Source organism: Rhinoraja longicauda, chromosome 35 (assembly GCF_053455715.1).
Source record: "Rhinoraja longicauda isolate Sanriku21f chromosome 35, sRhiLon1.1, whole genome shotgun sequence".
NCBI classification, from domain to species: Eukaryota; Metazoa; Chordata; class Chondrichthyes; order Rajiformes; family Arhynchobatidae; genus Rhinoraja; species Rhinoraja longicauda.
Window position 1 is genome coordinate 6,158,298 of NC_135987.1, and position 21,649 is coordinate 6,179,946.

General features: G+C 41.7%; 2 protein-coding genes across 4 annotated transcripts in view; one reads left to right on the plus strand and one right to left on the minus strand.

Moving 5' to 3' along the window:
* The window catches only part of timm23a (translocase of inner mitochondrial membrane 23 homolog a (yeast)), a 26,966-nt gene extending 23,203 nt beyond the window's left edge, over window positions 1-3,763 (plus strand). Inside the window, exon 7 of the mRNA XM_078428485.1 lies at window positions 92-3,763. Within this exon, the coding sequence (XP_078284611.1) occupies window positions 92-207 (116 nt within the window). The 3' untranslated portion in view covers window positions 208-3,763. The remainder of the gene's footprint in view (window positions 1-91) is intronic.
* Window positions 3,309-21,649, minus strand: part of ncoa4 (nuclear receptor coactivator 4) — a 33,318-nt gene continuing 14,977 nt past the window's right edge. For all 3 annotated transcript variants that reach the window (XM_078428483.1, XM_078428484.1, XM_078428482.1), the window contains exons 4-11: window positions 20,743-20,831; window positions 19,800-19,908; window positions 18,663-18,740; window positions 17,179-17,292; window positions 11,088-12,287; window positions 9,189-9,269; window positions 8,415-8,501; window positions 3,309-5,322 (exon numbers count right to left, since the gene is read on the minus strand). In XM_078428483.1, the coding sequence (XP_078284609.1) occupies window positions 5,317-5,322; window positions 8,415-8,501; window positions 9,189-9,269; window positions 11,088-12,287; window positions 17,179-17,292; window positions 18,663-18,740; window positions 19,800-19,908; window positions 20,743-20,831 (1,764 nt within the window). In that variant the 3' untranslated portion in view covers window positions 3,309-5,316. The remainder of the gene's footprint in view (window positions 5,323-8,414; window positions 8,502-9,188; window positions 9,270-11,087; window positions 12,288-17,178; window positions 17,293-18,662; window positions 18,741-19,799; window positions 19,909-20,742; window positions 20,832-21,649) is intronic.

Consider the following 21,649-nt stretch of genomic DNA (forward strand, 5'->3'; position numbering starts at 1 on the left):
CTGAAGAGCTATTATATCAGAAAACTCTGCAAAGACGTTCTGTACACTACGTGGAGTGTAACCTTTTTCTCCCCTTGTTTCTTTACCCCAGCTGGGCTTCGTGGAGCTGCACGGGGAGGACTTATCGGTTTAACTCTGACTGGACTCTACGCTCTCTATAACAACTGGGACCATATAAAGGGCACGTCTGTGCGACACTCTCTCTGAGGTTACACTTTGGAATTTGTGTGGGAAGAATCAAGGTGACATTAGAATAGGAAATACGTGAATGAGACCTAACATCTGAGTTGCATCAGCTTTTTAATTATTTTTTTTACTTTATCCTTAATTTTTGGGGGGGTGATTTTATTTGGAAAGCACTCGCACATTGTGAGTGGATCACATTGTTGTATTGGCTGATTCATCCCAATTTCATTGTGACAGTGAAATGAGCAGAATCAGAACAAGTTCCAAATTCCACCAGACACGGCTTTTGAGATTAGCAGCAATCCCAAATAGAATGGATCAATGTAGAATGACGCTCCATTGGCAGAAATTGGAGACTACACTAGCAATGAGCAGAATGATGCATCAAATATTGGATTGGAATCTCCATGCCATTATAACTGTTGGGCCATTGCCATTAGACCCTCGACTGTTTTCATTGGCCAATTTTGTACTTTAGTTGGAGATATCAATTTCTCATGGACTGCTCTTGCTGTACATTCTATATTAAATTCTGGCATTGGGCATCTCTCAACCTCTGCAGTGGTATAGACCTGACAGCACTGGTGCCGTTACCCAGACCAGCGTGTCTGATTATATATGAGCAGCAACCTCATGGGCTGCACCGATTGTCCACACACTGTTCTGTTGGTCTCTGACACTGCCAATTTGTCTGCTCTGACATAATTATGGCAAAGGAGCTGATCAGATGGTTTCCTCTCACTTCCTCTACTGTGTAGCACTTGCTGGGAATGGACTAGGTAACCTCTTGCCTTTGTACAGTTCAGCCCAGTTCTGTCTCGTGTTGTGGCTTAGTGGAATGTTTCACTCGTCAGCATTTATGATTGTGTTGTGGGGGTGACAAAGTGCCACAGCTTCCCCTACCTACTTGGTTTTTTTTCTTATCACTTCAGAATCAGGTTTCTTCCCAATAAAACAGCAAATGTGCATGTAATGTTTTATTGGTGTACTTCCCTTTAAATAAAGCTGTGCAAGTACTCAGTGATTATGTATATGGATATGCTTTAGAAAAAAAATGAGCAATAGTTGTGAAGAAAATTGTGACCTGGAATGGGAAAACCAAGGTTAACAACTGAAAATAAAGACGTTGAGAATGGATGTCAAAGAGGGAAATTGTCTTCTGATCTGTTGATCACTTGTAAAATATTGGAGGAATCCAGAGAAAGGTGCACAGGGACTCTGCACTCAACACCTTGTTACTAGTTATTTGAATCAAAGACTCCAACCCTTTTTAACTGTTCTATTTGTACGTTTTGTTTTAATCAAATGTATTCTATCAAGAGGAATCTAGTCACAAACTTTGTCAGGCACAGCACAGAATAAAGGAAAGCTATTTATTGTGTAAAAAATGTTCTGGTTCTACTTAATGTTGTTCACAGATGCCTGCCGCTTAGTTCAAAAACTATTTGTTTAAACCATCTCAAACTGTCAGAGGACCTGTTGAATTGCTTTGGGAGATAGAGGTATACATGAAGACAAAACAGGGTAACCATTCTGCGACCGTGGTCCTGTACTGTGCGTAGTTTTCCTGATTGTAAAGACAGCAAGAGATTTTTCAATAGTGAGGTAATTGAGGGCTATGGGTTTAATGCAGGCAAGTGGTACTGAGGTGAAAGATCAGCTCTGCTCTTAAATTGTGGTGCAGGCATACAGGAGCAATGCCTGCTTCCATGTCTTTATGTGCTTATCAAAACATTTTCAGGTCTTCCCATAGTCACATACCTCCCTTCAGTTTTGGTCATCCTTGATCCAGCTGATCTTACAAATCAATTATGTTTGATGGAATTACTGCAGCATAGAGGAAGACTTCATTCAGCCCAACTGATATTGCTGAGTCCTAGTTGAGCAATCTGCTCGGATCTTCCATTCCCCGCAGAATACTTTCCCTTGCTCTCCAGTTCTCTTTCAAAATATTTTCCACCACCCTTATTTTCTACATAAAAGGACATTTTTCATCATAGCTCGTTTCATGGTTTGAATTATTTGACATTTCTGGTCCTTGAATTATTTATTAATGGCACAACTTCCCTTTCTTTACCTTGCTCTGCTCTTCTACACCTCTTTCTCAAACTTCTCTCAACCGTTAATATTCAAAGGATGAAAATGCCAGTGCAGCCCAATGACTTTCACAAATTGATGGGGTGACCAGGGGAATAATGTGATCTATTTGTGTGATTGCTTTGATAGTTAACATTTGATTGTTTTGCTAGGTTAGCTCATTTTAGGTACACCAGTGCTGCTGTTGCCATGTCCTTTGACATGAATAAACTAGAATTAGTTCCTTGCCATGACAGAGCAAGGGAGGTTCAGGACCACGCAGTAGAGTGCAGTTGCTGCTACTGATGGCTTGCATGCTTCCAGGCTACTCAATTTATAGCCAGCATACTGGGTGTGAAGCTCCTATGAAGTCCTCACTGGTGGTTGTCATTAAAGGACTGCAACACAAACAATTTTCACTTGTTTGTTCATTTGGCACCTGCTGCAAACCAGAAGCACCAGGTGATGGACATCCAAATTCCCAACCCAGCATGTACCTTATCATGCAACCTTGCAGGAGTCATGCAGCAGTTGAGGACCGATCAACCATTTGATGTGTCAATACCCACATCTGGCTATCTTTTAATTAAGGCAGATGTTTTAAGCTGGTCCCATAAACCAGAATGGGCAAAGATCGTGAATCAAATGCGCATTCCCAACTCACTGGCAGCTTCCTGTTTTAATTTCCAACTTAAATTCCACAGCTGTCATGGTTGGATTTTCAAGGGACAGTGCTGGTTGTGGAGTTGGAGAAACAGAGCACTGCTGCAAATGTCAATTGAAACAGACACCAGAGTAGTCACGAAATGCTGGAGTAACTCAGCAGGACAGGCAGCATCTCTGGAGAGAAAGAATGGGTGACATTTTGTGTCTAAACCCTTCTTCAGGTATCAGGGTAAAAATGAGCAGCCAGAGGTTCAATGGGAATAGTCACAGCCCAGAAATGTTGAGTGTGTCATTGTTTTTGAACAAAAAATTAACAGCCCCTAGACAGAGAACTTGATTACACACAATTTTATCAGAGCTTAATATAAAAACAGAGGCACTTAGTTTTGCTGCAGCATTTTATTAAGATGATTACATTTAGAAACAAAATCCATAAATAAGAATGATTGCTGAAGCAATGTCATGGTAGATTTTCAATGGAGAAGAAAATAAAAGTAACTTGGTTCAGTGGAGCTTCCATTTATTTTGATTACACAAAAGCAGTGGTGGTCGCAATAATGAAACAAAGAAGTTAATACTTAGGGACCAGAAAGGTTTGAAGAATCCCCTAAAATCGTTTCACTGTAATTTAAGGACTTGATAATGACCCATTATCCAGATCTTTACAATTTAAATTAAAACATTATGCCATCAGCAAAGTGAACAAATGTGGGAAAGAGAAAAGTTGATCATCATACTGAAATTGGGAACCATTTCATTAAACATGTCAGGACAAATCTTTTGTTTGTTTTTATGTCTTGTTTGCTCTGTAAAGTGTCTTTGAGGATTCTGAAAAGCGCTATATAAAATAAATGTATTATTATTATTAAATTAAAAACTGAATGAGTTATAAAAAGCCGTACAGGAAGGACATGCCCACTGATGGTGAGTTTTCTCAAGACCCTCAATGGCAACCTGATACTTTCCCATTTCGCACACAAATTCACATTCCACTGGCCTGCAGCAAGGCAGCAGAGCTGTGCCTTCCATCACCAGCAGTCACCATCAAGCACATCCATTCATTAGCCCACAGCATATTACAGATCCATCCAGAGCCTTTATGCAAGGGTCCTGATCTAAACATCAGGAGCAAACAGCACCTGAAAGAGGCCACACGCTGCACTGGAGATGTCAAATGCAGTGTAAATGCTAAGCATGTAGGCAGATCATGACTGGCCTCGGTGAAACCAATAGATCAATTGGTTGGTTCCAACAATGCAAGAGATGTTTTTCCTCTCTCTTTCCTCCCTGGGTGCTCCCTGATAATTCATCCGTTAGTGCCAAAATATTACTGAATAGCACTAATTACTTTGTTAAAGATTACATTGAATTGTTTTCGACAAAATCAGTGACAGGAGACATCAACCCAAGATGGCACTTTGGAATAGATTATCCCATGCTCTTTACTTCCACACACACAAGACTAAAGCTTTGAAGGTAACTGGTCAACTTGTATTATTTAGACTGGTTTTGCAATTTTTTTCCCAAAACATCCCATTTTTTAGGAAGGAACTCAAACTGTGAAGCATTGATCTAGAAATGTCCAAACAACAGATCCAAAATATTTCAACTTCACCTAATGCCAACATCTACTGCAAGTGAACTGTTTAACTGGACTGAAGAACTCCACCAAACTCAAAGGCTGGCAAGGCAACTTTGATATAAACACACCAGCCTCAGAACAAAGTGTGTACTGAGCTTCTCTGAGCACAGTAGCATACTGCAGCTGTTTTACAGTCAATCACTGGATCAGCTTACTATCTTGTATGTTAATTCAAAGAGCCAGCTAAATACCTCAAAAAACATTAAATCCATTGCTTGATGAAATGTTAAATTTAGACTTGGCCTGTCCATACAGACTGGTGTACTATGTTTTCTGCTGCCAGCACCTGCTGTAACAATTCAAATGCCTAATGCAAGGCAATGAGCCCAAGGTTTCCAGTAGGGATTAATGTGTCAATTTAATTCACCGCTCCCTTTTCTAACACCGTAACCAGTAGTACTGCTAACTAAATCAACTAGAAATCCTCCAATACAGGTCAAATCTAATGAACCTAATTCACCTCACCTGTAGCTATAATCTGTCCTGGAGGGTGTTAGCAATGAGACAAGTTGCATGATGCCTAGATTGAAAGTGGTCAATGTGGGGAGGAGGGGTGGGAATGAAGGAATCTCAATAAAGATTTCCATAGCATGTTGATGCCACTCAGTTTCACAGTACAACTCACACACAAAGGATTTGAACACAAGAGTGGTCTTCAAGGCAGAAGCAAGGAATTAATTCAGCAGAATTTCAGGTGGTAAATGTATCTGACGCGAGTCAGCCAATTCTTCCGTGACGCCAATGGTTCAAAGCTACAAAGAGAGAAAAACAACATTTAAATCAAAGATAAAATACAGATGACCTTTACTAGAAAGAAAACACTCAGCAACCTTCAACTACTCTGTTCCAGCTGATTTATTTTCCTCCGTTACCTTCCTTGTCATTCACAACACACTGAGAACATTTTCTGGGACCAGTGTAAAGGTCTGTGCCAAAACAAACAGATTGGGGCAGAAGGAAGGGTTGTTGGCCAACATGTTAACCTGCAATGATGTCAATCAGCTGCTATTCAAGCTTTAATTATTAAAAGACCACAAAACACATTTCAGGACGAGGGCATCCCGAAGATTAGCTTAAACAAGTAAAAACTTGGACTGAAATGTAATATGGACTTTCACCTGCTTGCTCATTAACTGAAAATTAAGGATAGAAAAAGGCTGAAAATTGGGGATAGTTGGAAATGGTTTTAGATCTTGTACAAAGTACCACAGCAAATGTAAAAGTGAAGGTGTTCATTTTTCAACACCAACTTGGGAGAGATCAGCACCGAGTCAAAATGTGGCAGCTACACCTGTGCTGTAGAGAGATAACCCGTCGTACAGATGAGAGATAAAGTAAAAGACTCGGGAAAAGCAGCAAAGTTGGAAACTTGGGCTGTGAAATTCCAGGTAATTCCTTCATGGGCAACATCTTCACTTTCCAGAATTTCACCAATGCATTTCAAAAACAGTCCGACATACAAGGTAGCAAACCAAATGAATGTGAATAATATACTAAGTTGATCAACCAAGATAATGGTCAAAGGGGCAGATTTAAGTGCGAGGAACATGGTAAAAGATTTGTTTCACTGGCATGGACCCCAATATGCAATTTAGTCAAAATCCTTACTTTGAAGAGCACTATTTATTGATGGCCCCTACTTCAGCTAGAATGCAACAAAAACTGAACAAAAAAACCCAAAATGCTGCAACTCAGCAGGCCAAGCAGCATTTGTGGAGGCAAAGGGCCAATCCTTCAGTTCTATACCCTGTATCAGCACTGAGAATGTAGGCAGGAAGATAGCCGGGTGAGAGATTGGAGACTGATAGGGGATTGCTTTGTACCAGCTAGCCCCTCCCTTCTATACACCAGCAATCTTCCCTCTACACTCACTGCCCTGATGCTAGGTGTTGACCTGAAACTCCAAGCACCATTCCTTTGCCTCCCCAGATGCTCCTTTTTGCTCTAGACTTCAGCATCTGCAGTCTCTTGCCTCTCCAGAAACCGGGGATCTGATTTACACATTGGTTAGACGAAGGTATGCACTTCCTCTCACTGCATTACTTCTTTCAAATGTTTGGCAGAATATTTATTAGTTTCACCAACTCCAGGTAGCTGAGATTGACTCAATTCTGGTTCAAACCCACAGAATACTGGTGCATAGGATTCCCATCATACCATTAACTCAAGAAGTTCCATATAAACCTTCTGCTCTACTTTAGATTACAGAAAAGCATTGCAAAGAAAATACCAACCTAACTAAAGGGCTTCCAAATTCAGATCTAATTTGCCACCCTTCCATGGATTTACCTTTTTGACCAGTCCGTCATTAGGTCATAAGTGATAGGAGCAGAATTAGGCCATTCGGTCCATCAAGTCTACCCCGCCATTCAATCATGGCTTATCTATATCCCCTTCCTAACCCCATTCTCCTGCCTTCTCCCCATAACCTCTGCCACATCTCACAATCCCAGGCAGACTGCATCACGCTGCCCTCTACAACTCTCTTGTTACCTGCTCTAAAACCTCAGTCAAATTAATCAGTCACACCAACCTTCCTTAAATTCACAGCGCCCTTGATTTATGCCTTTTCAAACTGGCTTGTACTGTCAATCAGAATGGATTCCAATAATTTACAGCCCGGCCCCAGCATGTTTTTTAAAAAAAATCTTTATTTTTCAGGGTCCGTGAACTTTGGACAAAACCAACATTTATTGCCTATCCCTGGATGTCCTTGCCAAAGAAGGGAGGAGCCAACACCTTGAATCACTGCAGTCTTTTGGGGACTTATTTGCCACTTCTCAATCCATGCCTGCATGTTATTTAGGGGTTCCTCCATGCAGGCATGGTCTCCAACATTTGCTGAAAAATGTGAATGGAAATGTGTACGGCTCAATTGGCAAATATCGCCAGTTCGGACCCTCTGATGTAAGGAAGGTCATTTATGAAGCAGCAACAGATGCCTGGTCCTACAATTCTGCTCTGACCAACACCTCTAGTTAGAATATTTAGAGTCATACAGCACGGAAATAGGCCCTTTGGCCCAACTTGCCAATGCCAACCAAGATATCCCATCTATGCTAGTCTCACTTGCTCGCATTGTCCCTCTAAACCTTTCCCAGCCACGTACCTGCCCAAATGTCTCTTAAATATGCCCCTTGGGTTCCAATTAAAGAAATAGGAATCCCCAGCAAGCAGCCTTTTGGTAGGCATGTCCCCAACCATTTAAGTGATTTCCCCTTGATATCCACTGACTTCAGTTTTACCAGGGTGCCTTGATGTCAAGGGCAGTCACTCTCATCCAGAATTCAGCTCTCCAGCCCATGGTTGGACCAAGAATGTGAAGGGGAATGGAGCCAAGTAAAACTATACTACTCGACACCACTGTTTTACTGCTTTATCCCGTCTTTCCTAGTTAAACAGTACAGGGTAGCAGTGCTCCCATTTTCTGACCACTACTGCAACCTGGGAAGATTGAAAAAATTCATGGTCAATAATGTTTCACACAAGCAGTAGGTTAGCCCAAAGCTATCACATTATTTAAGTATATCACTGAGTGTTTTCTTCATTTACCACCCTGATTCCATAATCACAGCTCCCTTGCTAAACAATAGACCCATTGGTGCACTGCCTCCATTGAGCCACAAGCTGTCTTTTACTGTGATCTGCATGTGCCCATAATCACTGCCCACTTGCTGACAGTCCCAGCCTCTCTGGGCTGACCAGAATCAGTGCCCGCGCAAGATAATGCAGTAGAAATCTATATTGCATTGGTAATGAGGGGCACCTACTCGAAGAGTTCGTGCTGTGGTTTATATTCCACAAAATGCTCTCATCATTGATCAATTCACATTCCTCTACTGACCTGGTGAGAACTTTTGAATAGCCATTTCTCTGGAACAAAGGGCTCATTATAAGGAGAAAACAGATCTTCAAATAGTTTGGATTGATCCTACATGGAAAAGAAAAAATGCCCAAATCAGAATGTGTTGTCAAGCTTACACAATTTAAGTGACAAGATTGCACTCCAACTCTTATTGGGTGCATCTACCTACACCAGATCCAATTCCTCCTAACTACAATGACAAAAAACAGACGGCATACCCCATCAAAGCATTGGAAGGCAGGACTTCCTTCCTCACCCCCCCCCCCCTCAAAGGAGCATGAAGTTGCCAGAGATTGTGCATTTTACAGATCAAGTATAAGTTAAAGATTCCTTTATACTAAAAGAAACCCAAATGCTAGTTTTCTTGTTTCATAATAAACCACAACTATGAGGTGAGATAACTTTAGCAAGGTTTTCAGACACACAAAACAAGTAGCAGCAGCACATGTATCAGTCTAGACTGGTTACAAACCCAAGCAAGCTAACACCCATACTGCAAATGTTCCTAGCAGTAGATTCACAGTGAGATCGCAATGCACCCACACCACTATACAAATCACTGCGATGTTACCCAGTGTTTAATGTTGGGAGATAAGTAGGTCAAGAGCAAAGGTAGCACCTCAATTTACTGGGAAGCTTTTTTTCTGCAAGCTTGCAGCAAATCAATGAAAGATTTGTTGCACGGTGGAGGGTTTAGGTAAGCAAAGTTAGGCAGTCCATTTGCAGGAGTAACACTATATCACAGATACTGACCTTCACTGGAATCTTCTCCCGACCAACAGAAAGATTTAGATTAGAGAAAAGATTGGACACTTCAGGAATACCATTCAGTCCCTATGAACAAAAACAGTCAATGGTTTATGAAACATCAGGGAACGTTGATTATTGAATGCTGTGACTTAGAAAGATAATTTCCACTGGACTGCTAAAGCTGCACTGCACTAAAGGCATGTTAACTGAACAGAGAATAGGTAAAACAGCCAACGTGGTTAGATACCTACGTGGCGAGACTAGGTGACTGTTTCACTAAACACGCGGCCTGCCAATGCCTATTGGATCTCCCGGTTGCCAACCATTTGACCTTTCTGTCCTGGGCCTTCAGAAACCAATGTCATCTTACTGGATCAGAATGACAAAAAAAATTGTACTGGGATACATCAGCCTCTTCTAAACCAGTTCAACTCCAAGGTCGAAAGTACAGAATCTCTGGAATCACCTATTGACTGTAGAAAAACAAACTGATCGATGACATCTCCAACCATGGTTTGTTTAATGCTCCATCAGCAATGTGCAGTATGGAATGACGCATTCAATGTTTACATGCATGGCCTTGAAAAGGGCCATTGAGTGAATGCGATGGAAAGCGACAAATACATCACAAAAAACTCATTGATTGAAACAGAGGTTAAGATCCAAGGTAAATCATATCTAAGCAAAGGTCAACTTCTAACCAAAGCTGTTCCCACATCAAGAAAGCTTTAGCTCAATTAAAATAAAAACAAAGCCAAATTTGCACAGCTGACAAGCAATAAGAACCATCATTCCTCGCATCATCATTCCTGTGGGTTTCAAGCTCAATTATTTAATAAGCTCAGCTTTCAATCATTGACCTGTAAAAAGGATACTAGTATTGTTATCAACAACCTATTACCCATTTAATGGTTAAACAATGCCAGATAACTATAAAGCCTTCATAACCTTTTTGCAAATGTTAAACTAGAAATATAATGGCATATTATGTATATTAAATATACAATGCCAATGCTTACGTGCCAATGATCAGAACAATTTCCATTGTTCATTGTCTTATTTTGGGACACTTTTTTCCCCCAATGGCTTTTTCGCAATTGGGGAATGAAAACATTAAAGTCTTATTTTCACAACCTGGGGTCTTTAGTTTACAACCCCAAAAAGTAATTTCTTCTTGAAATCCCTCCTCTTCATAATAGTTTTAAATATAGATCTCACCTATCCTGACATCACTCAATGTATCTCAGTAACGATGCTTGTGAACTGGATCAGAATGTTTTACCACATTAAAAGGGTTTTGTTTAAGTGCAACCTGGTGGGGATACCAAGATGGGAAGAGGGGAGCAGAATTAGTTCAGCAAAAATAAAATCTTGAATCATTCGAGTCAAACAGCTCCCATCACATTTAAGACCGAAGATAAGACACAAAATGCTGGAGTAACTCAGAATGGTCAGACAGCATCTCCGGAGAAAAGGAATCGGTGACGATTCGGATCGAGACTCTTCTTCAGACTGAGAGCCGGGCAGAGGGAAACTAATATGAAAAGGTATAAAGAACAAATGAATATCCATTAATATATGTTTGGCTTAAGATTCTAGCATCTGCCGTTCCTTGTGTCTCCATCAATATCCACTAGAGTAGTAGGTCTCTTTCGTATAGTGGGGCCCAATGAATGACCTGTTTCAGCAGTGGGCTTTTCAGAAAGAGTCAATGACAAGACAAATAGGGCAGTGCTCTTTGTTTTGTACTGGCTATTGCTTTTCTCGCCCAATATTGAATTAGTTACCTGCACAACCAAGTGACAAATATGAATAAATCTATAGCAATGTTAACAACTAGTGACGGCATTACCATAACTCAAGCTAGTTTCTGGAGCAGGAAGGGAGTGGAGAGATTCTTACTTGTGCTTTCTTGCGCAACAAAAATTTATTTTCCACTTCAAGCTCCGCTCCCTTCTCAGGACCCGCGGGGATTTTGTGCATCCACTTATCCAGATTCATGGGAGTGTTGACTGGAGTGTTAGACTTCAGGTCTTCTAGTGACTTCACGGGAACGTTGATAGAAGACTCCAGGGGTGGTAGCTCTCTTGCCGATTTTGTCAGGGGGTGCAGCCACTGGTCTAACTCGGTCTTCTCTAGCGCTGCGATGTCTTTGTTCGGCTGACCCGTCTGCACTCCATTCTTGTCCTTCCCTCCTTGCTTGAGTAGCCACTCGTTGATGGCTTCCTTCTCGCAGCTCCGTCCACACACGCACGCAGAGAAGCTGCTGCAGGGCTCGTTAGCCTTGCACACGTCTGCAACTTGAATTGGCAGCAGGGACAGCTGAGGGCGCCGTACTTCATTTGGTGTTGCCGGTGGTGACTTCTTGGCAATCTGGTGCTCACTCAGGCACTTCAGCTTCCCAAGATTTTCGATTTCGATGGCTTTTGTTTGAACTCCACAGCAACTAATACAGGATTCAGACTTGGATTTCAAAAGCCACTCACTGGCAATAAACCTCTCTCTGAATGGCTGGGTTATGGATTTCCACTTGCCTTTATCGCTGCTGTTATCGCTCATTTTCTCAGCACGTGCGTGCTTCACATTGGAGCCACTGGTCTTTGCAGTAGGTGGCCTCTGCTCTTTCTCCTCTTGGTCCACAACCTCCATGTCAAATTGCTCTACTACCTCAAAGGTGGAAGAACTACTGGATGACTCAACACGCTCACAAACAGGAGCTTCCTTGGAAGGATCAGATTTCTTCTCAACAGGAATGAGCCAGTGCTCAAGGCCCTGAAGATGCCCCCACGCCTGCAACCTGTAGTAATTCATGTCGGTGTAGGTCTCACGGGATGAATTAAAGTATCGTCGTACAGTTGGTTTCTCCGTTGTGTCATTCTTCTGCTTGCTGGGAAGCAGCCAGTGCTCCAGGCCCTGCCGATTACCCCAGGCCTGTTCTCTATAATAGCCTGGGTCCTTTGGTCCCAGGTTGCAGCTGGTGGTGGTTTGAGTGGATCGTTGAGTCGTGATGTTCTCAGTTGGGTTGTTCTTTTGGTTACTGGGACACAGCCAGTGGTCAAGGCCCTGTTGACATTCCCAAGCCCTCATGTTTGTCGATGAACCCTGCGGGAAAATTAAATACCAGAGTCAATTTCAGACAATTCCAACTGCTGTACACCATACAATGAATCTTAACACCACTCTACAATCAATTACATTAAACTGATCAGGGATGAACTAAGGTTCAAATGCCAAATACAGTAAAACTCCATTACTTTGCATCGCGACTTGTGGGCCTGGATGGGCAGATTTTCATTCTAACGAATGTTGTTTTATTTATTCTAAAATATATTTACAATTTTTTTAAAAGAATGTTACACAACATTTCAGTAACGTTGAGGAGCACAGGAACTGGGGCCCAGGTGAGTGGTAAGTGCCTGGTGAGGCTGATAATAACCAAATGTATCTCCAAATGATCAGACAGCAGATTTTCAGTGCTTTACTGTACACCAACTGTCCCACAACTCAATGCCATAATATGGTCTGTTTTTCTTCTAGTGCTTCCTCCAACAAGCATCGTTGATTTACCTATCGTTTTAGTGGATTCATTCTCCACTATTTGAAGTTCCAACAGTTACCAATCTGATTGCCCCCCCCCCCCCCCCTCTGCAATGGAAAACATGATAAATTCATTACAAAGAGATGTAGCCCACTTTACAAACCATCAAACATACATTTTTATAACAAAAAATATCGAAATAACAAGCCGGCTACCCAATTATGAATTCACGATGTTTGGCGTGGCTAGATCCACATGAGTTTAGTGTGATCTAATTAACATCTAGATTTGATAAAATGTATTGGGAATTAATAACTAGATGGGTTAGAATTCAATTATAATCATTTTTTATTATAGTTTTTTTAAATTGTATGCTGATTACTATTTGAAATACTTGAACTCTGGCCTATGCAGTCATTAATTACAAATACTTTTATCAAATTACAATGTTACTTCATCTCTTCCTACGTTGACTAAGAGTGAAACTTGGTTTCATGCCATATGCATGCCATTGATATCAAGTTAAATCCAGTTTTACCAGTACCAATGCCAAAGCAAAAATATTAGGACAATGGTCCTCAATAGTTTTAAGTTATGCAATATAATAGCTGCCTCCTTCGTTCAAATGACTGACAGAGGTTGCTCAACAATCATAAACAGTTTCCTCAAAGTTATACCTCTAAATTTGTGAATAATTTGCACTGAATTGGAGAGATTACAAAACACTCCACTTCAATATCAACACAGGGAACTACTGGTTCGGGTCTCAAACCCTAAACAACACCCATCCACGTCTTCCAGATATGCTACCTGACCTGTTGAAATGCTCCAACACACTGTGACTCAATTTCAATACCCAGTAGAGAGACAAACTAAACCACACATTAACCCAAGCCTGAAAATGCCTTCAGACAAAAATGGAAACATTCCCATCATTACTGTCCTATGGTTAAAAGATCAAGATGCCACATACCGAATTATTCATAACTAGGCAGAGTCACGAAAGAATGTGTATACCAAGTGTTACATAAATGAAATGCCACGGCACGGTAGCGCAGCGGTAGAGTTGCTGCTTTACAGCGAATGCAGCGCCAGTGACTCAGGTTCGATCCTGACTACGGGTGCTGCACTGTAAGGAGTTTGTACGTTCTCCCCGTGACCTGCGTGGGTTTACTCCGAGATCTTCGGTTTCCTCCCACACTCCAAAGACGTACAGGTATGTAGGTTAATTGGCTGGGTAAATGTAAAAATTGTCCCTAGTGGGTGTAGGATAGTGTTAATGTACGGGGATCACTGGGCGGCACGGACTTGGAGGGCCGAAAAGGCCTGTTTCCGGCTGTATGTATATGATATGATATGATAATAAATGTCATCTCTTAAGAATCAGGATGTTGTTAGAATATATTTCCCTTTCAGCATTCAAAGGGAAAGTTTGCTTCACTCGAATTTCCGTAGAACATTCTTGTATAACCACAAAACATCCAATTGATGCCTTTTTACAACTTCCTATCTGGAGCACCAATTCTCATTCCAGGTGAAATGCCAATCAACTAGTATTTGTAATTTAGTGTATCTGATTGCTCATAATGTCATCTCTACATGGGGGAAGCAACGAGGAAACTGGGCAACTGTTTGGCAACCATGAATCCTGAACTTCAAATCAACCACCACTTTAAAACTTTATACCACTCTCCTCAGCCTCCTGGGCACTCCAATGAAGCTCAAACCACAACTGTGCTTAATTGAAAAGTGGGTTGCACAGGTTCCCGGAGCTACAAGAACAGATCCGGGAGTAAAATCAAAACTGGGGGAACTCAGCAGGAAAGGTCGCATTTGTGGAGGGAATGGGTTGGTTGGTGTTTCAAGTCAAGACCCTGCAGGAGTGCAGACAGGAGTTGAGACAGTACAAGGAGATGATTGTGAGGACGAGGCAGGCGATAGGTGGAAGTGGGTGAGGAATAAGGCAGTGTACAGATAGAGCCAGGTGGGAGAGAGGAACGTGGTGGAGTTGGGAGAAAGCAGCAGGCGGGTGATCGGTGTAGACAACGAGAAAGAAAAAAAGTAGGGTCAGATAGAACCGGAAATTGGAAGGTGGCAAGTGGAGACAAGAGGCTGTCCATGCCAGAAAATGATAAGTGAGGCGATAGAGGTTTAGAACACCTAGAATGTATTGTGCTGCGTAATGGGCAGATGCATCCTGGTGAAGGAAGGGAGAACTTGAGTACACCAGGAAAGAGAAAGGAGCACAGGGAGTAGTGAGTCAGTCACAGGAAAAACCCAGTGTTCATACCCTTCGATTGTAGACAGTCCAGGCAGAATATACGGTGTTGGTCTTCTAGTTTGTGTTTGGCCTTGTGGTGGAAGCTGAGGTCAGTGTGGGAATGGAATGGGGAGTTGCAGTAACATTGGACAAGCAGCAGAGGATGACTATTGCAAACAGAGTGCAGATGTTCTGTAATATGATCACTTAGGCCGAGGAAGCCGTATCCAGAGCATCAAATGCAGAGGATATGGCTGTTGGAGGTGTGTGTGAATCTGTGCATGTGAAACAGACTTGAAAGGGCTGTTTAGGTCTCTGGATGGTGGTGGCTGAGATGAGGATGAGGTAGGGACAAGTGTTGAACTTCCTACAGTTGCAGGGCAAAGAGCCAGGGAACAGGGAGGGGCAGGTGAGGGATGAATGAGCAAACCTGGGAGTCACGGAGAGTGGTCCTTGCAGAAAGTAGAAAGGGGTGGGATGGAGAAGATGTGATAGGTGGTATCCCCAAAGAGCAAGAGATTTCTTGAACTGCTGAATTACACCTGCACTTTGTGTCTGTTTTTGTCAACCAGCATTTGCAGTTCTGCGTTTCTCCTTTAACAATGTTAAACAACTGCACAGATCTTCCTTTACAAAAAGCTTGTCCAAGCTTTCCTCGCCTTGTAAAAAAAGTGCTATTGGAATGGGTAGCCAAGCACAACAGCCCTTCCTCAGGCTGTACTGTCAGAACAGGCTGACCCAACTCCCAGCCCATTAATCCCTGCCCTCGTTCTACCATTCAAACACACCAAAGCATCAATACCATTGATACCAATCTTCAAGTAGGACTATTTAAAAACAGAAAATAAAACTGCCCATGGACACATTTCAATGACTAGGCGTGCTGTATTTGCAACAGCACAGGTTCAGCAGACACAATTTCCAAACAAAATCTGCAAGAGTGGCAATCAGCTGTACAAACATTTGTTTGGGAGATCCACACATTTGCAGCTACACAGACACAGGTTAGTAGTTCTGAAAGGAGCTGCACTTTTTTGACAGAATACGCAGGTTACAAATACTGCTGCTTCTACTTATGCCTTCCCTTTTTTACACTATACTCTCGTGCCCTGCACAACCATCCCTTTTGGTATTTCCCTTCTCCTCCTCTCTCACTGTATCTTAAAACTCTAGTTTTAATCTTGTCCTGACGAAAGGCCATCCTGAGATTATTTTTCCCCACTACCCAGATACTGCCCACCCTCCTAAGCATTTCCACCAATTTATTTTCCAGATTTGCAACAACCACACCTTTTATTTCAAAGAATATTGAACTATTGAAAGTTATTTCATTGCAACACAGAGTTGGTGGTTGATGAACTCAAACTGCTTCGTCATGACTGACATGATTAACGAGCTGTTTAGAGACAGCATCAACATTTCTACCTCAAATAGAAATTTATAATGAATTCTCGCTTAACAGAATTTTGTACCACCGGTGTGGAGTTTGCAAGTCCTCCCGCCTTGACCTTGTAGGCTAACTTCACCTTAAAAAGTCACATGTAACGATTGGCAGGTTAATTGGCCATGGTATTACCCCTGGTAAGTAGTAGGAGTGGGACGGTGGGAGGAGCAGGGTGGCAGACTCAGAATAGAAGGGAGTCCTTTTCCGGGTTTATAACTCGATGAACCTACAGCTACGTTAGCGGGCGTGCAGCGTGGGTTTACTAGGTTAACTCCCGGAATCGCGGGACCGTCATATGTTGAAAGACTGGAGCGACTAGGCTTGTATACACTGGAATATAGAAGGATGAGAGGAGATCTTATCGAAACGTATAAGATTATTAAGGGGTTGGATACATTAGAGGCAGGAAACATGTTGCCAATGTTGGGGGAGTCCAGAACAAGGGGCCACAGTTTAAGAATAAGAGGTAGGCCATTTAGAACTGAGATGAGGAAAAACTTTTTCAGTCAGAGTTGTGAATCTGTGGAATTCTCTGCCTCAGAAGGCAGTGGAGGACAATTCTCTGAATGCATTCAAGAGAGAGCAAGATAGAGCTCTTAAGGATAGCGGAGTCAGAGGGTATGGGGAGAAGGCAGGAACGGGGTACTGATTGAGAATGATCAGCCATGATCACATTGAATGGCGGTGCTGGCTCGAAGGGCCGAATGGCCTCCTCCTGCACCTATTGTCTACTGTCTAAACTGATACCCACCTGGCCGGGCTGCTTGAGTGGGCAATCTTGCATGTTAATGAATGGCATCCGCACAGCAGGTGGGCTGCACAGCCAGTCAGCGAGCGGGCACTCGTTTCCATTGGGGTTCGCCTTCTGCAAGAAAAGAGCCACGGTAAATGCTTAGATGCATTAATGTACAAGCAAAATAACGTCGGTGCTGCAAATACTGAAGTCAGCAATACTGAATGTTAAGCAAAATATAAAGTACTGGAGGAACTTAGCGGGTCAGGCAGCATCTTGGGAGGAAGTGGAGAGATGACATTTTGGGTCAGCACTTTTCTTAAGACTGGTTTTAGTATTCAGATTTCAGTACTGTTAACATCAATGATATTTCATTGAACATAGAACAGTGCAGCACAGTAAATAGGCCCTTCAGCCCACAATGTGCCGAACATGATACCAAGTTAAACTGATTTAATCTGCCTATACGTGATCCATATCCCTCCATTCCCTGCACTTCCATATGCTTATCTATAAACCTCTTAAACGTCACTATTGTATCTGCTTTCACCACCACTCTTGGCACTGTGTTCCATGCCCCCACCACTCTCTTGTATAAAACAAAACCTGCCCTGCACATCGCCAATAACCCCCCCCCCCCCCCCCCTCACACCTCTCTCTCCTTATAGCTATGCCCTCGAGTGCTGGACATTTCCACCCTTGGAAAAAGATTCTGATTGTCTATCTATCTATGCCTCATAATTTTATGTACTTTTATCACATCTCCCCTCAACCTCGAACATTCTAGGAAGAACAATCCAAGTCTATCCATCAAATATAAATCAATAGCACACTTCAAATGTAAAGATATTCACAGTGTACCTCTCTTACAATATGAACACATACTTATTATAAATTTATTAATACCGTTCACATAACTGATAGTTTCATGATTTTAGTTTCAAAGAGATCACAAAGTGCAAAGTTACAACTAATAGCAGCCAAAATTAAGGTACATGATAATCAAGAGCAGATAAGATTTATAATATTCAAGTAATAACTGCGATCATTATGAATTATAACTCAATGTCCAATTCACTTATGAATCAGCTTATACCTCAGAAAAGGCCACTTCACGTTTGGACTTGAATTAATTTATATGTTCAGTGATGGTCCTATTGGAATTTAGAATTTGAACCTTTGAGACCCACAAAGTGTCTGAAAATCAAGGCTGTAATCTCCAACTCAAGTTTATACTCAAATCCTGATGGAATACTTTCCAGTATCTGTGCATTCCTGATGAGTTCAGTAGCATTTAGTAACTACGCCAATCCCAGGGTAATTTGCAGTATTCATTCAATAATTGTATAATTAATGTGGTTTGCACTTTGTGTGCACATACCAGCAAATAAACAATGAAAGAAGACAGCTTTTAAGCACAGATGAATCAAGATCAATAGAATCAACCCACTAGAAATGCAAACAATGCAATGGGGCGCTCTGTATGTAAAAAGACAGTTTACCTTGGTCAGCATCGGTACCAAGCAGTAATCCAGGTCAGCTGCCATGGTGCAAGAATTCCTGCAATCTCTTTCTGAACCCTACATAAGATCAGAAATTCATTTAATCAGTTGATTTACGCAGCCAAAACATGTCAATCAGCATTGGTCACTGCTACCAATCTTAGACCCTGGGTTATACGTGGCACGAACACCAACTGATTCGCTATCCAAAAACTTGGAACTCTATTTGGTCATCTGCCTTTTCCTTGAAAACAATTCAGCCCCAGAATCCAGATTGTTACCTCTGTTACGATAAACATGGTGTAATTTCTCAATCAGGTTTAGAATAGAAGCCAAATATCTCAGAATTCATTAAAAAAACTATTATGAGCATAGGCACAGTCACAATTTCTCCCCTATCACCTTGGTGATCAAAGTAGCTTTTGTATGGCAGAGATTATACTTCTCAAGTAACAGTGTCACTAAGCCAATGCCTATTGAAACCCTTTAACTCGGGTATGAAAGAAGAATATTTCTTTGGGAATAACATAACAAATGTGCACAATCTAACCATACAAAGTTACAGTCTGATAGCAAGGAAAAAAAGCTGTCGAGGAACTCAGCAAGTCAGGTAGCATGGGGATGAGACCCTTCCTCTGGGCTTACAAGAGACAGGATCTAGGTAGCTGTGGGAGTCGGTGGGATTGTCGTAAATGTCAGTGGATAGTTTGTCTACTGAGGAGTAAAGGGGAGAGAATTGGTTCAATTAAATTTGAGGGCGACTGGAAGTTAGTGGTAAAGATGAAAAAAAATTAAAGAGTTGCAAATCCTACAAAGGTTAAATTTATGATAATAGTTGGTGGTTTTATTATACAAAATCTTGTTGGACCCAACCTGCACACTTACAACATCCAGTACAGAGAAGCAACTTTTCTCAAAGATACCACAATGGTAACTTGGCAGTAAAGGCCTGAAGTATTGTGAAATAACACTTCCTTCAAGTAGTGAACAGAAAATAAAAGGATCTTTTCTCATCTAAATCTATCCATTTATAATCAAAAAATTTAAGATGCTTTGCACCACTAATTTATTACATAGATAAACTTCTCCTAGTTTAGTTTAGAAAACTCTTATTGCAAGAAAGTTTAAGACTGTTACCAGAGTTTTGATGGCCCCAAAGCTCGTGATGGCTTGGCGGAGTGAAGGGATATCGGCTTCAAAATTCAGGTCGGGAGATTCCTCTGGTTTTAGGGTCAGGTCCTTCAATCTGGAAATGGAGTGAAGTGTCAATATCAATGAAAGGAGGTCTTTCAGCCTCTTTTCAGAAGCACGGAAATATGTCCTTCGGCCCACTGAATCCGCGCCAAACAGCAATCACCCCCCTAGCTTACACACGAGGGACAGTTTACAATTTTATCAAAGCCAACTAACCTACAAACCTGTAAGTCTTTTGGAGTATGGGAGAAAACCCACGTGCTCACAGGGAGAACGTTCAAACTCGGTACAGATAACGCCGGTAGTCAGGATTGAACCCGGGTCTCCAGCGATGTAAGGCAGCAGCTCTACCGCTGTGCCTCCTGCATATCTTTTTGATTATTTATTTAATATTTAATGACGTGCCATTATTTACGTAATTGAATGGAGATCCCTTAAGTCACAGAATCCCACTTTTCAGTTGTACCCAACTGAGCGCTGAACCGAGCTTGCTTTCTTCGACACAACTCCCAACGGTCCCATTAGCTTTCTCCATTCCCTGCAATTTATTCCCACTCACAAATTCATCAACACCCCTTTGATTCTTCTTCCGCTTCCCACTTGCCAGTTAAAGTAACAATTAATCTAACATACCAGTTAATTACCATTTTTGCCTCTGGGATGTGGAGTGAAACTAAGGGGCTGGCCGCTGCATGCAAACTTCATTCAGACAGTAGGAGCCAGATCCCTGGAGTGGAGAGACAACAGCACCACTGTGCTGCTCCTGACAGCTACAAGTATTAAGCCCAAGAGAAAGGCCTACACTCCTCACTAGAGATTGCTTTAGATAAATTTCTATTTAAATATCAATAGCAAAGAAAAGTTGCCAACATTTAAATCAACTCACCTCTCCAGGCAGGCTGTAATTTGATTGATTGGCTGGTTATTCTGGGGATATTCCAATTGATGAATAAGGCAATTGAACTGACCAAGCAGCTAAAGGGAAATGAAAACTGCATTTACACAACATAAATTTGCATCAACATGAATCAAAAATTAATTTATAGGATCAATTGGTAGCTCAATGATTATATTGAAGGACTGGTAATTCAGAGTTCTGTCCAAATTATTTGGATAAGAGTTCAAGGTGCACCATAGTTAGCTAATAAATGTTGCATCTAAATTTATTGTCTGTTATATGAAAGTACAGGATTTGCATAAACTGAATGGGTGCATTAATCTCAATTTGAAACAAAAGGCAATTACTTGACCTCACACTGTCTTGTCTAGCTGCACACACTCTTTACACCCTTTGCACTAAAATGTCATCAACCCTTAAGGTCATTTCATTCCTCAGCAATAAATAGGCAAACCAGTCTGTTCAAAGGCAATTTGTTATGAACAACAAATGCCAGAGGTGCCCATTCCCCATGAATTATATTTTAAAATATATTTTGTGCACACGGACCAAAAGAGGTTGCCTGCTTGCAGCAACAGTAACCTACAATTAACAAAGAGAAAGAGGAAGCACTGACTGAATGGAGAAGGTCCAGCACAGAGAAAGGACTTCCCCTTCGAATGGGGGAGTGGGGTTCATGGCATAAAGGACCACAATTTAATGTCTCTTTTCAATGGTCTCATCAGCAATAAGGCAGCACCATCTCACTACATTCCAGCCAAATTGATGCACGCACACATGATGGAACTCCAGTCCAACTGTTGATTCATAGGAAAGAACACTAATCAATTGGACAAGCTGCAAGGGGAAGATTTGGTGTAGTTTCGCTCAGTGGCAAAGGCACATTTTCAATATC